The sequence below is a fragment of the Pygocentrus nattereri genome, chromosome 29 (genome assembly GCF_015220715.1).
Source record: "Pygocentrus nattereri isolate fPygNat1 chromosome 29, fPygNat1.pri, whole genome shotgun sequence".
NCBI lineage: Eukaryota > Metazoa > Chordata > Actinopteri > Characiformes > Serrasalmidae > Pygocentrus > Pygocentrus nattereri.
Window position 1 is genome coordinate 6,946,441 of NC_051239.1, and position 21,870 is coordinate 6,968,310.

The 21,870-nt window shown below is 40.2% G+C and overlaps 1 protein-coding gene across 2 annotated transcripts in view; it reads right to left on the reverse strand.

Moving 5' to 3' along the window:
• Positions 1-21,500, reverse strand: part of adgrd1 (adhesion G protein-coupled receptor D1) — a 98,078-nt gene extending 76,578 nt beyond the window's left edge. The window contains exons 1-6 of one of the 2 annotated variants that reach the window (XM_037536083.1): positions 21,153-21,500; positions 20,985-21,021; positions 16,520-16,612; positions 6,955-7,077; positions 3,751-3,927; positions 715-972 (exon numbers count right to left, since the gene is read on the reverse strand). In XM_037536083.1, the coding sequence (XP_037391980.1) occupies positions 715-972; positions 3,751-3,927; positions 6,955-7,077; positions 16,520-16,612; positions 20,985-21,021; positions 21,153-21,206 (742 nt within the window). In that variant the 5' untranslated portion in view covers positions 21,207-21,500. Of the gene's footprint in view, positions 1-714; positions 973-3,750; positions 3,928-6,954; positions 7,078-16,495; positions 16,613-20,984; positions 21,022-21,152 lie in introns of both variants that reach the window. The other variant, XM_037536082.1, reaches the window with a different exon arrangement.
• Between the last annotated feature and the right edge of the window lie 370 nt (positions 21,501-21,870).

A 21,870-nucleotide genomic window follows, 5' to 3' on the forward strand; every position in this document is an offset into this window, starting at 1 on the left:
ACTGAGCAAACACGCACAAACAGCGCTGCCAACCTGAGCACTGAAACTAAACCTGGTGGTGATGTACACAGTAGAACAGTACAGTCTGTACAGCCTGTTTTACAAAAAAATCACTGCATTAGCATTTATACTTTGTAATTCTATTCAGTCAAAAAATAAAGTTGGCACAGATGTACTTTGGTAGCAAATTACATGTTTTTCCATCTTTTCGCTGGTCTGTGTGTCTCCTCTGGAGGGAATCTGCTAAAGCGGAATGTTTAAAGTGACTGATGGCGGTGACCCCGACTGTGAGAGAGTCAGTAACACTTCTTTCACTGAGTTTGTTCATTAGTGTGACAGTGTACACCCGTGAAATCGGAATGTTGGTATCAGTGCATTTTAATGAGTATGCGTACAAGTTAATAAGCATGGTATCAGCCTGATTCTTGATAGCAGCATCGGTATTGATGCATCCCTAGTTGAAGTTATTAAAATAAAAAAAGGGGAGCAGAATGCAAATCAGACAGAAAAATAATACATTAAAATAAAGTGCTGCATTGAAAATACTTGACACTCGATACTTCAATGTGTGCTTCACTTCCATAGGAATAAAATGTAATACATACACAGAATTATGGACAAAAGTGAGTCAACCCAAAGACAAAATTATGCTTTTCATTTGTTCACATGGAAATGCTGGATAAATGAAAATGCAGACATAATAAATAAAACTACCTATTGCTGCTTTGTAGTACAGCCAGATCTCCTTGGGCGAAAGAGCTCTCTCCCAAATGACAAACTCATCGAAGGCCCCAGTCACATAGTGCTCATAGGACTCTCTGTTTCCTGTTCCGATCACCAGGTCAGTGTAGGTGTCGCCGTAGACCTGTGACACACCGCCAACCTCATCGCTGATGTTGAAGGTGCCGTTTATGTAGACCTTCAAGCCATCTTTCAGAGTCCATGTGAAGAGAATGTGTGTCCAGAAAGGTCCTGGAAACGGAGAAAATAGGGAGTATTAGGAAAGCATTAGCAAAGATTTCTCTGTTTTGAAATGGGGATACCAGTGATATTAGTCCCAGATTGGACTAGTCTTTACACCATATGTGTTCAAGTCAACCAAACAGCGTGCTGAAGACTCAAAAAAAAGTGCTTCTAAGTCAGACTTTAAACACAGCCAATGAAGTCTGGGATGCTGAATCTTCAACACCAAATGTTTCCACTCTATAAGCCTTTACACAGCACTGCACAGCTTCACCTTTATGTGACATCGAGACAAACAAGCCTCATTCTTGATTTTGCTCTTGTCAAATGCTCAAAGAAAAACACTAAAAAAGTCTTTAGAACCAGCTTTCATTAAGCAAATTGCTAAAGACCTGTGAGAATGTATACTGTAAAAAGTGTAACTATGTTCAAGAAAATAAAAAACTAAAACAACTAACCAACTGTCAATTAAATTTAAAGACCAACATATTACAATATTAAGATATATTTAGAATATCAGTGTATTTAAGGAATTCAATTTCTGCTTTCATTTTTTTAAGGGAGCATGTCAAAAATCTCACACTGTCTCAAATTTCACCTCAAATCTCACATTATTAAAGTTACTTACATCCAGTTACTTGGGCTAAATATCATTTGGCGCAAACCAGTGTACAATGAAGGTTAATGGAAAAAAAAAAACATGAAAGTTAAACCAATGCAAAAATACATCCAAACTATTTAAATATTTAAAGTAAGTTTTTTTCATTCTGGTGGTTTAATGGCTTTATTTATCCAGGCTGTAATTCCAGTGTTGGGCACTGTGTCTTGCTAGCATTCCTGGTTCATTAGAGCAGCAATGCTTTAAAATGAGAAAACACAACATTTACCCAGCTTTTATCACAAAATCAACACTGAGCCCTGGACACACTCACTAAAGCCTACAGGACAGGGAATTTAAAAACCAATTAGATTTCAGAAATTGAACACAATTATAGTGCAAAATGGTTTCATAATTAAATCAAACGCCTACTTTCTCACATAATTATAATTTAAACCATACTTTCAATCCAAGTAATCCAAGCGCATACATAGGCAATCTGGTTTTCATTTATCTCATTGTGTACACAATTACACTGAAAACATTTATGGACAAATGTCAAATTTGCTCCAAACCAGAGGCTGAGAGAGCAAAGAGCCAATAAGGGTCACAAACTCAACCATATAACCCACATAACCACAGTTCACACATACATAAGGTTTCTTCCTAATTAACTCATAATCACACACAAACACAGGGTTGTCAGGATTTGGGGTCAGACAAAGGTACCACACTCTCAGTGTCAGGACTAAACCTCATCACTCCAAAATAGCAAGTTTACTGAAAAAGGAAAAACATCATTAACTCTGAAGAAGTTAATGGAACAAGATTTTATTCTATCATTTCTATCGATTCATTCGTCTTGAAATGTTGAATCAATGTAAAGGCCAAGTGCAGATTTACAGCCATGTGAAAAAATTGTTCCAACAGCAACAATATGAAACTACCCTCCCTTATTCACTCTCTCAATCACTCAACCACTCTCACTCACTCAGTCACTTGCACTGAGTGACTCCCTAATTCACTCTTACTGTTTCTCACTCTCACATTCAATCACTAAGGCTACATTTACACAGCAGGTAAAAGTGGCCCAAATCTGATCTTTTTCCTCATATGTGACACAGATGTGTGTGTGAACAGCAGAAACCGCACTCAATCTGACATTTTCAATTCCGATTTGAGACGCTTTCATATGTGATACTGAAATCCGATCCGTATCTGATCTGCGGCAATGCGACTCTGTCTGAACAGCCAGATCGGAATTCATGCGACTTTTACGTCAGTCCAACTCGACATTCGTCATAATCTTGTGCTGCTGAGACTCAGAAACATTTACGCTGTTATGATGTTTCTGTACCAAAAAAATAGAAGAGACTCATTGCAGCCGCTCCGAGTTTAAAAAGGTTTTGAAAGAAACGGCAGAGTGCGGCCGTGACGCTGACGAAGATGAAACTGAAGCTCCGGGAGTGACAGGCGTTCTCTGGCCGTCATGACTGTGGACGAGCACGACACACGAAGCATTCTTTTGCGCAAGCGGGTCGGTTTGGGAGCGTGATCTGTTCAGACTGATGTCACATACAGATCACATTTAAAAGATGGTGTGAACAGCCAAACAAAAAAATCGGATTTGGGGAGGAAATCGGATTTGGGCCACTTTAACCTGCTGTGTAAACATAGTCTAAGTGACTCACTCACTCTCACTCACTCTCACACTCATTCACTAAGTGACTAACTCTCACTCATTCTCATTCACTCACTCACTCACTCACTTACTCACTCACTCAGTGATTCACTAATTGACTCTTCCACTCAGTGGCATCCTCACTCACTCACTTACTCTCACTCACTGACTCACTCACACACTCTCCCAATCACTCATTCAGTAACTCACTCACTCAGTAACTCATTCACTCACTCACTCATCCAGTGACTCTCTCATTCAGCGACTCACTCATTCTCACTCACTCAGTGTCTTACGCATTCAATATCACTCATCTGACTTACTCACTTACCCCCACTGACTCTCTCACTCACTCAATAACTCACCCTACCACTCACTCATTCACTCACTCAGTCTCTCACTCAGTCTCACTCATTCAGGCACTCTCTCACCCATGGCCAGCCATCTCTTCTTTTGCTCTCTTTCACACACTCACTTACTTAGCCACTCTCTCTCAGTGAGTGTGTACCTGGTGGTGTAATGTGAACTTTCCAGCGTCTGGAATTTCCTCTGGTGTAGAACTCCACGTATCCCCCCACCGGGTTTGCGTAGACCGAGAAGCCATTGGAAATGATCTTCCCTCCAGACAAGACGGCAAAGCGTGACTCTACCTCCTGATTCTTCCAGAAGAAAGAGAATGTCACACCTGCCACACAGAAATACACTTTTTCAGTGCTGCTCTGAGAAACACACTGTTTCATCAGGCTTTCAGAAATCTTCAGCTCAGCTCACTTTAGCAGGCCCCATCTGTGAAACTCTTGTGTCGCCTTTACAAACAGCAGGCACGTTTGGTATCTGAAGTCTTGCTTCTTTAGTGTGGCACTGGAGCTACAAGACTTATAGCTAACAAGTAATGGAATCTTATAACCATCAATTAGCATGATGCAAACTGCAGACACAGAGCTGTTAAGTAATCTTGTAAACTCCAACCACTTATGTGGTTTCTGACACTGTATGACGTACTGTTATCTATAGAAATGGACAATAGTACTGACAAGATAGAAGTTTCTTCTATTTTTTGCTGTGCGACATACATGTTCATTAATTAGTGGAGCATTTATCTCTTGCTAGCTACATTGGTCTCATAACTGCAGTGCAAAGCTAAAGAGCAAATTTCAGACATCAAACATACATGACTACAGTACATTTGATGTAAGGGCAATTTCTGTAGATCTGATTTAAAATGTTGCTTTCTTTAGCTTCCCATGATGCATTTCATAGCAACTGAAACTGATTAGCTATTAAACTGCAATTACACAAGACAGTAATCCATTCTAAACAAATTCAGTCATACAGTGGACTGCAATGACAAACAGCAGCAAGTAACAACAGCCAAATAATGGATGATTAATGAGCAATTCTCGAGCTACAGTGTAATTAAGTTGAGTTATGAAGACTGAGTAAAAATACCAAAGTCTGGAAAGGATAACTGAACACTCTTGGGCCTGTCAGTGCCCAAGAGAAATGGTGCTGTTCACAGGCCTTTAACCCTGAGGCTATCAATAAAAAATAAAAATGTTGGACTGAATGAACGTCGGTATAGCCATGGACAATATACGTGCAACAATGTTTATGACATATAAGTAGTCGTGTCTGGTTTTCATAATCCAAAAGCTACTGTCAAGCACCCTTTACAGAGCAAACGCATGTCTGACGCTGAACAAAGTCATTGCTTATTACACCCAGGACCTCTCAACACAAACAGCACAAGCAAAACTGTTGTATGGAAATGAATACGCCATTCTCAATTTTTTCTGCACAGTGAAATTCATGCTAATATAATGTGAGATAGATGCCAGATGACATCAGCCTTCACAGGAATATTCTCCTTTTTCCTGATGCAATCTGATATAATTCAACTGCTTTCTACAGCTAAAAATCTCCATTTGTCATAAATCTAGCCCTCGTATCATTAGACCATGTTGTGCCATTTTGGCTTGATGGAGATGAAAATGATTCATGACCCCATCATTCAAATCACTCAAGCCCCATAACTGTGTTGCTGAAGCCCAAAGAAGGTCATGCACTTCTACATCAGATCTTTTATAGATAATGTCCTGCAGAGATGGGGGTAAACAAGAAATCTGTCATTAAGGCACAGAATAAAAGAGAACAATAAAAGCTGGAGATCAAAAGGAGAGAGGCAAAAATGTATGTGTGTACGAGAGAGAGAGAGAGAGAGAGAGAGAGAGAGAGAGAGAGAGAGAGAGAGAGAGAGAGCAAGGCAGAGAAAGTATGTGCATGAGACACAGATGTAGAGAAAAAATAGAGGTAGAGCGTGAGAAAGGCAGAGAGAGAGAGAAAGAGAGTGAAAAAGAGACTGAGGAAGAAAGGTAGAGAGACAGAGAGGGAGAAAGAGAGGTAAAGAGTGAGTGGAAGTGAGACAGGTAGAGATAGAGAATTCAAAATAAAAGGTAGAGAGAGAGAAAGAGAGATGTAAAGACAGAAACAGGATTAGAGAAAGAGAAGAGAAATACAGAGAGAATAAGCGGTAGAGTGAAAGAAATAGAGAGAAAAAGAAAAGTAGATAGAGAGGTAGAAAGAGGGAAGAAAGGAAAAAAAAGAAGTAGATAAAGAGACAGAGAGAGGGAGAAAGAAGTAAAGAGTGAGGGAAAGTGAGACAAAAGTATAAAGAGAGTGAGAGAAAAATTGAGAAAAGTAAGGAGAGAGGTAGAAAGAGGGAAGAAAGGGAAAAAAGAGCTAGATAGACAGAGAGAGAAAGAGGTAAAGAGTGAGTGAAAGTGAGACAAAAGTACAGAGTGTGTGAGAAAATTTGAGAAAAATAGGGAGAGAGGTAGAAAGAGGGAAGAACGAGGGAAAAAAGAGGTAGATAAGACTTAGAGAGAGGGAGAAAGGGGTAAAGAGTGAAAGTGAGACAAAGTACAGAGTGAGAGAAAAATTGAGAGAGAAATTGACAAAGAAAGGCAAAGACAGAAAAGGGTTGAGTGAGAGAGAAGAAAGAAAAAGAAGGTTAATGAAAGATGCGGGGAGTGAGCGAGACAATAAGCGCTAGAGATACAACAAGAAATAGGGAGAGATAGAAAGAGAGAGGGGAAAGAGAGAGAAGCACAAAAAAGGGAAGAGAAGAGAGGAGATGGAGGTGGAGAGTAATAGAAGAGATATAGAGAAAAAAGACAGAAAAAGAGAAGAGATAAAATGTAGAGAGGAAAAAAGAGAGGTAATGACTGAGTGAAAGTGAGACAGAGGTAGAAAGAGTGAGGGAGACAGAGAGGTAGAAAAAGAGCACAGAGAAACAGAGAGAAAGAGAGAGAAAAAGAGAGACTGTGCATACAAATTAAAAAAAATCTTTGCATTGCTGTTTTGCTCAAATATAAATGACAGTTAACGCTGGTAGAAACAATAAGTTGAGAAAATAAAGGTTGTGGAACTCAAACCTCAACTAAACCTTTAGTTGCTTCACTGCGTGATACTTCATTTGCTTAAAAGAGTTGTTGTTTGTCGCCCTGTAATATCTGTTTATTGCTTTTTTTGCTAAATTCAACTACAAATCGAGCACTGATATTAGGACTGAATGGTCACTTGTCGCTCTGTCGCCTGATAATGTGAACATAGGTTGAGGCAGAGGAAAAGAGGCAGCAGGAAAACAAGCAGAACACAGATAGAGAGAAAAAAGGAACGGAAGTGAGAGGCAGAGTGTGTGTTTTGTACTCACCCTGTGGTCCACACAGCGTGGGGTCACTAATGCAGGAGTTTCTGTAGTTGCCGAAATGGAGAAAAGTGGCTCCTCTGTCTCCGCTGAGATAAATGCCTTTATTCACCACTCCCTCTACGATATCTACAAGAACAAACATCCACCACATTATAACACCTGAAAACACTCAAAACACCAGCAGCCACTTTAACATTAAAGCAGATAAGCTCAGCAATCTGCTGCACAGTAAATATCCAGTGTTTCTGTGTTCTTGGAAATGACCCCAGGACCCCTTACACTCATTGTGGCAATTTCTGAGATCGTTCTCATTAAACATTTCGTTTTTTTTTTGGGGGGGGGGGGGGGGGGGGGTTGGAGTTAATCAGCTCTAGCTGGGCTGAAAGAGTGCAGTTTGGCACCTAGGCTGGTCCAGTTCTGGATTTATGAGTCCAGCTCGAACTTTATGAGATTATGAAATTAATAAATAGGCCCGCTCTGTTTGCCTTCACCAAAACACGGCCAACATGACATCACCCAGTTCAGAGTATTTTGGGCGATTCACTTCACACCAACGAATGCATGGCACCAGCACAAATGAATCTGGCTGAGGTGCAGCATCTAGATTTCCTTTAAATGGACCGAAGCAATAAACCAGGTTTCTGTTTCAGTCACAGTTTGCTGGCTCTCTGCTTGTCATATGACTGACAAAGGGATGGCTGCACCAGCTGTAAGTTCAAACATATGCTACCTATAACAAGCTACTTATATTAAGTGTTTACACATTACTAAACCAACATGGTTAGTACCACACTGAGCTTAGCAGTTACCAAATATATTTAATAAATTGAATTTAATAAATTTAATATTTATTTATTTTAATATTTTTATTAGATTTAATAAAACTATAGCTTGAATTTGAGAGCTAAGTAAGGACTTTTAGTACAAACTTAAAACCAGTGCAACCCAGACTTCATAGCTAATCAGAAGTAACTAAATGTGTTGCCACCGATGTTTTAGAAACATTCTCACAATTTTTCTCTTACTCTAAATGCTGTGGATCAGCCAAGACCCACAAAAGTTCTCTAATAAAATGCACAAAGAAATAGTAGTAGCCCTATTGAAGTCTGAATTTTGTCTGTACTGTCAGTAGCCACATAAGCAGGTCAATCTGAGATTACTTAACCTGACACAGTTTGAGGCGGGGGTGAGATGATACAGACTTACAGTTTCCACAATGCTAATTGGTGGAACATGAGATTCCATGACTTGTTGAGACCAGAGCACAATGACCCAATGCTCCTCAACTGTTCTCTCCATTTCATACTGTAGCAGTGTTCTCCTCCACTCACACTGCAGTGGTGTTCTCCCCATTTCACACTGTAGAACAGCGTTCACCCCATTTCACGCTGTGGTAGTGTTCTCCATATTCACACTGTAGTACTGTTCTCCCCATTTCACACTGTAGAAGAGCGTTCACCCCATTCCACATTGTGGTAGTGTTCTCCCTATTCACACTGAAGTACTCTTCTCTCCATTTCATACTGTAGCAGAGTGTTCTCCTCCACTCACACTGCAGTGGTGTTCTCCCCATTTCACACTGTAGAAGAGCGTTCACCCCATTCCACACTGTGGTAGTGTTCTCCCTATTCACACTGAAGTACTCTTCTCTCCATTTCATACTGTAGCAGAGTGTTCTCCTCCACTCACACTGCAGTGGTGTTCTCCCCATTTCACACTGTAGAAGAGCGTTCACCCCATTCCACACTGTGGTAGTGTTCTCCCTATTCACACTGAAGTACTCTTCTCTCCATTTCATACTGTAGCAGAGTGTTCTCCTCCACTCACACTGCAGTGGTGTTCTCCCCATTTCACACTGTAGAAGAGTGTTCACCCCATTTCACGCTATGGTAGTGTTCTCCATATTCACACTGTAGTACTGTTCTCCCCATTCACACAGTAGAAGAGTGTTCTACTCCACTCACACTGTAGTCGAGTGTTCTCTCCATTTCACTGTGGAAGTGTTCTCCCTATTCACACTGTACTACTATTCTCTCCATTTCACACTGTGGAAGTGTTCTCCCAATTCACACTGAAGTACAGTTCTCCCCATACTGTAGCAGAGTGTTCTCCCCACTTCAGACTGTAGAAGAGTGTTCTCCCTATTCACACTGTAGAAGAGTATTCTCCCCATTTCACACTGTAGATGTTTTCTCCACATGCACACTACAGTAGTGTTCTCCTCATCTGCATTCTAGTAGTGTTCTTCTCTCTTCACACTGTAGTAGAGTGTTCTCCCCCCTCACACTGTAGTAGAGTGTTCTCCTCTCTTCACACTGTAGTAGAGTGTTCTCCTCTCTTCACACTGTAGTAGAGTGTTCTCCTCTCTTCACACTGTAGTAGAGTGTTCTCCTCTCTTCACACTGTAGTAGAGTGTTCTCCTCTCTTCACACTGTAGTAGAGTGTTCTCCTCTCTTCACACTGTAGTAGAGTGTTCTCATCTCTTCACACTGTAGTAGAGTGTTCTCCTCTCTTCACACTGTAGTAGAGTGTTCTCCTCTCTTCACACTGTAGTAGAGTGTTCTCCTCTCTTCACACTGTAGTAGAGTGTTCTCATCTCTTCACACTGTAGTAGAGTGTTCTCCTCTCTTCACACTGTAGTAGAGTGTTCTCATCTCTTCACACTGTAGTAGAGTGTTCTCCCCCCTCACACTGTAGTAGAGTGTTCTCCTCTCTTCACACTGTAGTAGAGTGTTCTCCTCTCTTCACACTGTAGTAGAGTGTTCTCCTCTCTTCACACTGTAGTAGAGTGTTCTCCTCTCTTCACACTGTAGTAGAGTGTTCTCCTCTCTTCACACTGTAGTAGAGTGTTCTCCTCTCTTCACACTGTAGTAGAGTGTTCTCCTCTCTTCACACTGTAGTAGAGTGTTCTCCTCTCTTCACACTGTAGTAGAGTGTTCTCCTCTCTTCACACTGTAGTAGAGTGTTCTCCCTATTCACACTGTAGTAGAGTGTTCTCCTCTCTTCACACTGTAGTAGAGTGTTCTCCTCTCTTCACACTGTAGTAGAGTGTTCTCCTCTCTTCACACTGTAGTAGAGTGTTCTCCTCTCTTCACACTGTAGTAGAGTGTTCTCCTCTCTTCACACTGTAGTAGAGTGTTCTCCTCTCTTCACACTGTAGTAGAGTGTTCTCTCTTCACACTGTAGTAGAGTGTTCTCCTCTCTTCACACTGTAGTAGAGTGTTCTCCTCTCTTCACACTGTAGTAGAGTGTTCTCCTCTCTTCACACTGTAGTAGAGTGTTCTCCTCTCTTCACACTGTAGTAGAGTGTTCTCCCTATTCACACTGTAGTAGAGTATTCTCCTCTCTTCACACTGTAGTAGAGTATTCTCCTCTCTTCACACTGTAGTAGAGTATTCTCCTCTCTTCACACTGTAGTAGTGTTCTCCTCTCTTCACACTGTAGTAGAGTGTTCTCCTCTCTTCACACTGTAGTAGAGTGTTCTCCTCTCTTCACACTGTAGTAGAGTGTTCTCTCTTCACACTGTAGTAGAGTATTCTCCTCTCTTCACACTGTAGTAGAGTGTTCTCCTCTCTTCACACTGTAGTAGAGTGTTCTCCTCTCTTCACACTGTAGTAGAGTATTCTCCTCTCTTCACACTGTAGTAGAGTATTCTCCTCTCTTCACACTGTAGTAGTGTTCTCCTCTCTTCACACTGTAGTAGAGTGTTCTCCTCTCTTCACACTGTAGTAGAGTGTTCTCTCTTCACACTGTAGTAGAGTGTTCTCCTCTCTTCACACTGTAGTAGAGTGTTCTCCTCTCTTCACACTGTAGTAGAGTGTTCTCCTCTCTTCACACTGTAGTAGAGTGTTCTCCCTATTCACACTGTAGTAGAGTATTCTCCTCTCTTCACACTGTAGTAGAGTATTCTCCTCTCTTCACACTGTAGTAGAGTGTTCTCCTCTCTTCACACTGTAGTAGAGTGTTCTCCTCTCTTCACACTGTAGTAGAGTGTTCTCCTCTCTTCACACTGTAGTAGAGTGTTCTCTCTTCACACTGTAGTAGAGTGTTCTCCTCTCTTCACACTGTAGTAGAGTGTTCTCCTCTCTTCACACTGTAGTAGAGTGTTCTCCTCTCTTCACACTGTAGTAGAGTGTTCTCCTCTCTTCACACTGTAGTAGAGTGTTCTCTCTTCACACTGTAGTAGAGTGTTCTCCTCTCTTCACACTGTAGTAGAGTGTTCTCCTCTCTTCACACTGTAGTAGAGTGTTCTCCTCTCTTCACACTGTAGTAGAGTGTTCTCCTCTCTTCACACTGTAGTAGAGTATTCTCCTCTCTTCACACTGTAGTAGAGTGTTCTCATCTCTTCACACTGTAGTAGAGTGTTCTCCCCCCTCACACTGTAGTAGAGTGTTCTCCTCTCTTCACACTGTAGTAGAGTGTTCTCCTCTCTTCACACTGTAGTAGAGTGTTCTCCTCTCTTCACACTGTAGTAGAGTGTTCTCCTCTCTTCACACTGTAGTAGAGTATTCTCCTCTCTTCACACTGTAGTAGAGTGTTCTCCTCTCTTCACACTGTAGTAGAGTGTTCTCCTCTCTTCACACTGTAGTAGAGTGTTCTCCTCTCTTCACACTGTAGTAGAGTGTTCTCCTCTCTTCACACTGTAGTAGAGTGTTCTCCTCTCTTCACACTGTAGTAGAGTGTTCTCCTCTCTTCACACTGTAGTAGAGTGTTCTCCCTATTCACACTGTAGTAGAGTGTTCTCCTCTCTTCACACTGTAGTAGAGTGTTCTCCTCTCTTCACACTGTAGTAGAGTGTTCTCTCTTCACACTGTAGTAGAGTGTTCTCCTCTCTTCACACTGTAGTAGAGTGTTCTCCTCTCTTCACACTGTAGTAGAGTGTTCTCCTCTCTTCACACTGTAGTAGAGTGTTCTCCCTATTCACACTGTAGTAGAGTATTCTCCTCTCTTCACACTGTAGTAGAGTATTCTCCTCTCTTCACACTGTAGTAGAGTATTCTCCTCTCTTCACACTGTAGTAGTGTTCTCCTCTCTTCACACTGTAGTAGAGTGTTCTCTCTTCACACTGTAGTAGAGTATTCTCCTCTCTTCTCACTGTAGTAGAGTGTTCTCTCTTCACCCTGTAGTAGAGTATTCTCCTCTCTTCTCACTGTAGTAGAGTGTTCTCCTCTCTTCTCACTGTAGTAGAGTGTTCTCCTCTCTTCTCACTGTAGTAGAGTGTTCTTCTCTCTTCACACTGTAGTAGAGTGTTCTCTCTTCACACTGTAGTAGAGTGTTCTCCCCCATTTACACTGTTCTAGAATGTTCTCCCTCATTCACATTTGCTCAACTGCTTTGTCAACTCTTATTTTAGAACAGCATATATTAGAATGTTGGTGTTTGTTGGGGAATGTTGGGTCAGTGTGCTTTTAGCTTTTAGCTGCAATAGCCTTGTAGCTCCTGTGCAAAGCACCACACATGAAACACAGCTGGCTACTTTTGGGGTAAGACAAATATTATATTTAGTAAATAATAGCTTATGTTCTTAGAATGTTATACTGTGAAAACAGATGTGAAGATTTAAACACTAATCTGAAGTAAAGAAATGAGAAATGCAAAATATTAACTGGGCGATGAACCAGTATGACCATATAATGGTGAATAGCAAAGTTGTTTTCCACCTTCTAACTCATCTCCGTGTGGGCACAAAGACTGATTCACTCCACAACTACATCTTCTTTCATAGGATAGATAGTTTGGGGAGTTCCAAATGACTGTGGGACCCATAAGGACACAAGCATCAACTCATGAATGGATGGGCTGAGAGGAAGAAAAGGAAGAGCAAACATGCAAAAGGACGACAGACCAAGACAGAATATAAATGGGCTGGTGTAGGTGGCACGTGTAGGTGTAGGGAAAGAGCAAAAGGGTGAGATCACATTGAAGGGGCAAGAAATAAAAAGACAAAAGGACAAAAGGGATGGAGCATCAATGAGGATGAGGAGAAGACAGAGAAACTGAAGAAGTGGGAAGAGTTCAACATCCATCTATAGAGTATGATAAATTGCATAACATGCTGGTGTGAAATGCTGGACAACAGGATATGGTGATATCTAAAGTATTCTTTCAGTTGAACTTTCTCTGGTCAGAGGCATTTGATGTAAGACCAAGAAGAACTATAGCTTTCCCATTTCTAATGTTTAAAAAATGTCTGCTAAAAAATGTTATCACACTAAATTAATCATATTAAGGTTTCCTTTTTAGATATTACCATTACAGTCCTCTGCATTTGCAATAAACTAAATAAACTTTAAAAAAACTAAAAGGTTTTGATTTCAAAGACTTTCAACACCCACTGAAAACCAACTGAGTAAACTGAGGATAAAAAACCACAATGTAAATTCAGCTTATTTTGATACCAACTCCAAATGTATTACAGATGGTCTTACATGAATTTCATGATTTGCATTAAGCTGAATTATGAGCTGAATTTCATGAACTACATTGACCACCAACAAATGCACTCTTTCATAGCTACTGCTGTAAGGTTGGACAATCTTTACAGCAAGTTCACAGGAACGATTTTGGGAAAATATCTTCTTACAACGTTTGTAATACACCAAGATTGTGACTGCAATTTAAATTTCAGTTGTTCTTTATAAACTAATGTTCAGGACGTTTTTGCCAAGAACACCAGAATATCCACCTTTTCTGGCCAGAATCTTGACCCCTGAATGTAATGTGCTAAACTGCCAGTAAGTTATGGTTGCCATGTCACAACACATGGAGGTTTGGTTATCTCTCTTTGGTCTAACCTATCTACACGCAGTTTGCAAGCTCTGTGCTATTAGATTCAATTTCCCCACCTAAAAGGAGTAAAAAGTTTAGCTTTTTTAATGCTGCTAGTTAACATCATTAACATTACAGCTTATGTGATTTCCCACTTTACACTTCCCACATACCCTGACATCACAGCAAAAACAGAAAGCACAATATGTTGTCTCGAGCTATAAAAGACCAAGTCATTATCAGTAATGGAGAGCCATCAGTTAGCAACTTTAAAATCGTTGGAGCCAGTGTGCTTTCTGCTTTGCCTTTCGATCAAATAGGTTAAACAAAAACTATACGTGATCTATCCTAATAGTGTCGACTTGCATTTAAAACTGATTACACACTCTAACTTTTGGTGCTTTGAGTTTCTCATTAGGCTGAACGAGATTTTGGTTAATGTTCTGTAAAGTTTGCCCAACCTAGCAACTGTACCTAAGAAAGAATGTATTTATGGGACGGATTAAACTGCAGTTGAATGGTTGAAAACTGAATTTTGTAGAAAGAGTGCTGCCAAAGGCTAAAACAGGTCCTGCCATGAACATTCTCTGACTGGCTGCGGAGCACAGTGTGTGTGTGTGTGTGTGTGTGTGTGTGTGTGTGTGCTGGTGTCTAGGGGAGAGTGGAGGAGTGCAGGATCCTCACCTACAGAGACGGAAATGTTAGTGTAGGCAGAGTCATTGGTGTACACAGAGGAAGAGTTATGGTAAGGCAGGACAGTGTGGTTGTGGATTCTTAGTGCTGCGATGGAGAGAAAAAAAAACGTGGAGAAAAAAACACAACAGAGAGGACAAAAACACAGGTGATTTATAGCACAGGCACATGGCTACATACACAACACAGAGACATGGTGGAGACACAGGCGGAGAGAGACCAGGGTGAACAGGGTGACCAAAGCAGGATCAATGGTAAACTCACAAATGCAATGCATGTACAAGCTGTGGAGCGTGGATCACTGGATAAAAGTAGCCTACAGTTATTTCTAGTCATCTCCAGAATTGCTGTAGTTAAAAGTAGTGTTACTCTGTCCATTGTCTCATCGGGAATGGCAAATATATGTATATCTCCACCCACACATTTGAAGAATTATGATACTAACAACTTCAAGTTAGATCACATGCAAATTAAGAACATATGTGTAAACCTACAGCAAGCATTTAAAGCTCTATTTGAGGTGGATTAGTTTCACCTGGAGAGGTACTGTGTTTAAATGATTACAGATGAAATTAGAAATGTCAATCCAGTATGAATCTGCAGCACATGTAGTTTTTACAGTTTGATGGTAATAATTGTGGAGTGATTTTAATGCAGTATTAATCTGCAGTGTGTGTAGTTTTACAGTCTGACGGTAATAATTGTGGAGTGATTTTAATCCAGTATGAATCTGCAGTGTGTGTAGTTTTACAGTCTGACGGTAATAATTGTGGAGTGATTTTAATGCAGTATGAATCTGCAGTGTGTAGTTTTACAGTCTGACAGTAACTAATCCAGAACTAATCCAGCTCCAAAAGTGCTTTCCTTTATAGTGATTTTCTATCTATCTATCTATCTATCTATCTATCTATCTATCTATCTATCTATCCATCCATCCATCCATCCATCCATCCATCCATCCATCCATCTATCCATCTATCTGTGTATGTCTCTATTTATATCACACACACACACACACACACACACACACACTCAGGAAATGGTTAGTTGTTGCACATGGGAAAACACTGCAGCAGCCACAGATGTGCAAACTGAATAGAAGGCATGATGATCAAAGTCTATCTCACTGTTCCTAATTTCAGGGTGAAGAGAAAACATCGGGTTTTATACAAACACACATAATTACATCCCCATTAGAGGATACAACTGTCACTCCTATGAATCACTTGAAATAATCTGTGGCTCCTACATTAGTGAGTGCAGATTCAGAATAGAGTCTATTGAGCTCATTTAAACAGCTGCCTGACAAGTGTTGCAAATATGCACAACTTTTGTGGAAACTTAATACACACACACACACACACAACAAGAATCATACATCTGTTTTGTGGAGAATCGCTGACATAAATGTCTTCACATTCAACACTCCCTAAGCAGTTTAGTATCTTCATCACATCACTGAAGTAATACAGCATAAATAATATCTGTTCATCATTTTGAACCCGAATTCAAATGAGTCAAAGCAGTGAGGACAGCTGCACAAGCACAGCAAGACGTGACTGCAGAAAAATGCTCAACAGCTGGGGAGGGAGAGAGAGAGAGAGAGAGAAGGGGAGAGAAAGAATACAGAAGGAGAGAAGGAAATGAGGGAGATCAAGAAAAGAGAAGAAGTGATAGAAAGAAGAAAGAAATGAGAGCGAAAAGAGAGGCAGAGCAAAAAAGAAGGAGAGGGTGAAAGAAGTCGGAAAAGCGACAGTGTGAATGTAAAGAAAAGGGTTTACATTCAAACAAGGCTGTAAAAATAAAAAGGGAAAAAGAAAGCAGAGGGAAGAGAGAGGGGTGGAAAAAGAGAAAAAGGGGGTAGACAAAGAGAGAGGAGAAAGAAAAAGAAGAGAGGCTGAGTGAGAAGATAAAAAGAGAAATATACATAAGAGAGAGAGATAGGAGAGAGAGGCAGAGAGAAAAGAAAGAAGAGAAAGGAAGAGAGAGAGCGAGAGAGAGAGAGAGCGAGAGAGCGAGCGAGAGAGAGAGAAAGGGAGAGAAAGCAAAATCTAAGTGGCTCAGCCAAAACTGGTGCACATACTTATAGAACTCCCATTAACATGACCTGTTCTATTCCCAATCTGATCCCGCAGGCTACGTGGTCCGTCCACCGCATCCAGCGGCCAGTAGTGTGAGGCAGTGGCCAGCACATCCAGGCCTGAGGACAGCATAAGAGCAGCGTTACTGTCTAACCACACTCACACATAACAGGATTTTATTCATTACCTGAGTTATTTCACATATCTAACCACAAGAACATCCTGCACTGATACTGTTCACATGTGTGTTAACTTCACCTGTGCTCTAGACAAGCGGCTCTAATGAGAAAAAGCCCAGAATGCATATCTGCACGAGACAGCATCTCTCGACACTGTACAGCAGCAAAGAGCATGGGAAATCTGCTACGTTCTCTTTAGCACATGTTGAAAATGGCTGCGGGTTAGGCGTTTGGGAGAGGCTGTTGATAGTGTTTCCCCAGGGAGGCTGGGGAAGTTCTCGCTGTTTCGAGAAAATGTTCTGGCTCTACCTACTCTGGCCTGATCCAGGCTGGTGTGGTTGTTTAATTCAATGAGGATATGATTATGGAGGTTATTTACTATTTAGCATGGAACTGCACTGGTTGCCCTCAGGATTAGTTGGCGAATCCCAAACCCACAACCACAATGTCCACTGCTTTCCAAACGTTCTTACAGTGGGAAAGAATTACACCTTCAAAAGCAGGAACACGACCCGGCTCAGAGCTTTCAGGTGATTTTGCTGGGACTGCATACTAGGGATGGGCAGTATGACGATATTTTAATGTTATCGTGATAAATTATGTCACAATATGCTTTTCTGAGCATACTGTGGATATAATCAGTACTTAAACACACTCACTCACAAAGTGAGCTTATTTAGGCCTGCTTAACTGGATTTAGTACAGCATAGATTGTGAAAGAACGAACAGAAATGACTATATTTGCAGGTTTACTGTTATCATTATAGTATGTTATATATATATATATATATATATATATATATATATATGTGGTACTACACTTTTTATTTTGGCTGTTCCAACTTATTAAATCTGACAAAAACTAAATATTATGATGCATATCGTGTATCATGAACACGTCTTGAAGCAACGTGATAAATATTTTTTTTTATATTGCCCATCTCTGCTTGGCACAGTCTGGTGCCAGATCTGATAACTCACGAGTGATTAAGCTGGACTACACACTAAGAAACTGAAGTCTGGTGTCAGGGGTGCACGTTCTACTTAACCACATATAAAAATTCTATATTTTTCTCTCCTCAAGTTTCCATGAAATGCACGTGCAATACTGCTTTCATACAACAGTTCTGCGAAATAAAAAAGAAAAGCAAAGGAGCCCAGAATATTATATAAAACGCACTTTAACTAAAAAGTAATGGATAAATAAGCAACCAAAAATGATCAAAACTACACTTTTTCACTCTCAGGAGAACAAACTACAACCTAAATATTTTTCAAAACATCACTAAACTTCACTGAGTAAACAGTTCAGAAACAGATCATTGGCATTTTAGTCATTAAGGGATCACCTACACTCAAAAAAAATCTTTAAGGGCATTTTAGTAAAGAAAATTATTCTATGTAGATCCATAAACAGTCAAGAACCTTTTGTACGATTGAACGGTTCTTTGCATGGTGAAAGGGTTCTTCAGATTGACAGAGAATGTGCTGTAGATGTTTCTACACAGAACCTTGTTAAAAAGGGTTCTTCTATTTGTACAATGTCAAGCTTGTGACAATAGAAGAACCCCTTTTGGTCTAAAAAGGTCTATATAGAATCATCTACAATCAATCTGAAGAACCCTTTCATGTTGCAGAGAATCATGCAATGGGTTCTTTAAGCATTCATAGTTCTACATAAATCACTGCTTTAAGAGTGTATAGTACCTTGCACGGACATCTTTCTAGGTTTTATATCCCATAAGTTTAGCTAAAAGCAGGCAAAATCACAACAAGTCACCTGTAGTAAAGAGTGTGATTTGTTGTTGGTTTAAAGGAAGGGGGTCTCTTTAGTGCAAGTGATTTGCTGTGAGTTTGCCTTATTTTATGTTATGCACTTTTTAGATGGTCCCTTAATGACTTAATAAGTGTCAATAATCTGTGTTTCTCATGTTCAGTGTAAGTTAACAGTCATTTCTGAAAATCTTTTATATATCTGCTTGTTCTCTCTCTCTCTCTCTCTCTTCAGAGTGAGAAAATGTAGCTTTCATAATCTCTGGTTGTTTATTTCATGAAAAATCGAGGAAAGAATGTGCAGAAAACAAATATAAAACCAACCGCAGAAGGATGCTACTTTTTTCTGTGAATTGCTAATGAATTGCTCATGTTAAAGCATTTTAAATAATACGTGTGGCTTCTTGGTTTTACTTCGTTTTATTTATTTTGCTGATTTTTTGCATAGTACCTAAACACTTCAGTGTCATTCGTGACAGCACACTGTTTCCTGTTCTGTTACCTAAGTACAGTGTTGTAACGTGTCATATTGTGTTATAATGTACCACACTGTACATGACCGTGACCTATCGTGATGTATTGTGTAGGATGGTATTGTTGTCAGAGAACATGTAGAGAGGAGAATTACCGCTCTGCAGTGTCTTCTGGTTTTCTCGGCCACTAAAGGGCGCTCCCGAGCAAGTCCAAAATGAATGGGTTGATATGGAGCATTTGGGCAAAATAATAGTTTATAAATTATTTATAAACATTTTTAATGTAAAAGAAGGCAATCATTTCCTGAAAAATGAATAGCATAAAAAACATATATATATATATATATATATATATATATATATATATATATATTTATGTGTATATATGTATATATATATATATATATATATATATATATATATATATATATATATATATATACATACATATATTTAAGAGCTTTTAAACTCGAGTTACAGGAGTTTAAAACGGCGCCTCTTGTATGTTCATGACATCAATGAGCACGAACAGCCAATGAGCTGCTCCGCTCGCCAATCAATCATCACGCTCTAGAAGTAATGCCCACCTTTTGCTGCCCAAAACCCGTTTGCTGCAGTAAAAATGTAACATATAGGTAATATGTCTATTTTTTTAGTGAAGACATCCTTTTACTTTCTAAAAGTAAGAACATGTTCTGGGCGAGTGATTAGAAACTACTTCAACTTTTCATTTTTAGCCGTTGAGCTCCATTCACTCCCATTCACTGAGGACTCACTCGTGGGCGCCCTCTGCTGTTCAGCACTCCTGTTTTTGATATAACGGGGGAAATAGGAAGTGGCCAGGCTCCTCATAAACCGGCTCTGATTGTTGTGGCTAGCTAGCTTGTTAGCGCATGGCAAGTGCATTAGCTCAGAGCTAACACCCCGGTTTGGGGCTAGCGCATTAGATTGGACACTATAAAGCACATTTTATTAGTTTTGCTGTGTTGAATCAAGACAGTAACGTATTGTCTCAAACCAAATTATGAATTTTGAGAACCGTTACATCCTTGGACGTCTGTATATGACGAGTTTCGTGGTTTGAGAAACACGGAAAGGAAAAGCCAATGCTATGTTAAGACATTATGCTCTGCCTTCTGCAACACTGCATTACAATAACTTTACATTACAGCATTATTAAAGCATAATTATGAGGTCATGACAGTTTTAGGTGCGTAATCGCTTCTTTCAAATCCCTTCTTTCCCATTATTTAGAACACTGTCCAGCCTTTTTTGCACTTTTCTTGCATTTTTGTCACCTCTCTGTAGAACATACAGGCTTTCTACACATTACATTTTAATACTTCCATCACAACCACATTTCTGTTGTCGATGACCTTAATGTGCTTTTTTCAGTCAGGTAAGCATTTTATGGCTAGCTACACTCTATAAAAAAGATGGTTCCTCAGGGTTCTTTAGTAAAGGGAACGCTATACAGAACCATTTCACGCTTAAATGGTTCTGTGCATGGTGAAATGTTCTTCAGATTGATGGAGAATATGCTGCATATGGCTCTAAATAGGATCTTTATGAAAATGGTTCTACACAACACCAAAAAGGGTTCTGCTGTTGTTATGATGTTAAACTTGTAACAAGGGAAGAACCCCTTTTGCTGCTATATAGAACCATTTTCAAAAAGGTCCTGTACAGAAACTTTGCATGACTGAAGGGTTCTTTGCTTGGTGAAATGGTTCTTCAGACTGATGGGGAATGTGCTGCATATGGTTCTATATAGACAGTTTTGGAAAATGGTTCTATATAACACCAAACAGGGTTCTGCTGTTATTAGAATGTCAAGCTAGAATCAGTAACAGAACTCTTTTGGTGCTCTACAGGTTCTTCTACAACACATTCTCCATCAATCTGAAGAACATTTTCACCATGGAAAGCACTATTCAAGCATAGAATGGTAGTAAATAGAACCATTCTCTTTACTTGAGGAACCAATTTTGTTACAGAGTGTACCTTTATCGAAATTTAGACCCATAGAACCGGACAAAAAAGGTCATTTATTGTTCGTGTGTTACCTGGATGCTTGGACGGTACGACACTGTCACCGAGAACCTGCGGATATAAAACACCAAACTCCTAAAACAACACAGCATTTTTTCTCTCAAACGTTGGCTGAATATTAACATACAGTCCTGAAGAACAGTCTGGCGTTACCTGAGAAGAAGTACAGACGAAGACCTTACCTGGAGGACACTCACAAGAGAGGATAAGTTCAACACTGCGTATAAAAAGTCCATGGTGTTAAAATAATGAAGGTTTTTAATGGGAAAAATGTGTTGCTATGCGACGAGCATGGAACATGCGCGAGCCATCGAGCACTAACGTTAACGTATAGGCTAAACCTGCTCACACAAAAACGCTACTGAGTGCGATTAAAAACGTTGTAAACCATCACACCAATAACTTAACACAACACAGCCGCCCTATAACACTTCTACGCTCCGTTTTCCACTTTTCCCTCGCGGTTTTAATCCACCGTTTTCACAAAAACGCGCAAAAACTCGAACCGCTAAAAACGCAGCGCGTCATCGTTAAAGTTAACTGACAAACTGGCTCGCGCTGCGCTGCGAGTGGGTTGTGACCGTTATTTCTCCCCACCCGTATTCCGTCCAAACCCACCCTCTTGCGCTACGATTGGCCAACTAGATCCCGCTTCCACCCGTATTCCGACAAGCTTCCAGGGGTTGGCTAGTAGATCATACTCGCGAGGATCCGCCCACTAGCTCTCAGCCAATCCTAGCGCAGGAGGGCGGGGCTGTTCGCAAAACGGGCGGCACGAGTGAATTGAATCCGTAAATAAATGTCATTTTAATTGTGAAGTATGACGTCATTTAGGCACAAGAGCGACTTCACACTGTTTTGAAACCATCTAAGAGATTTTTGGGCAAAATAGAGAAAATA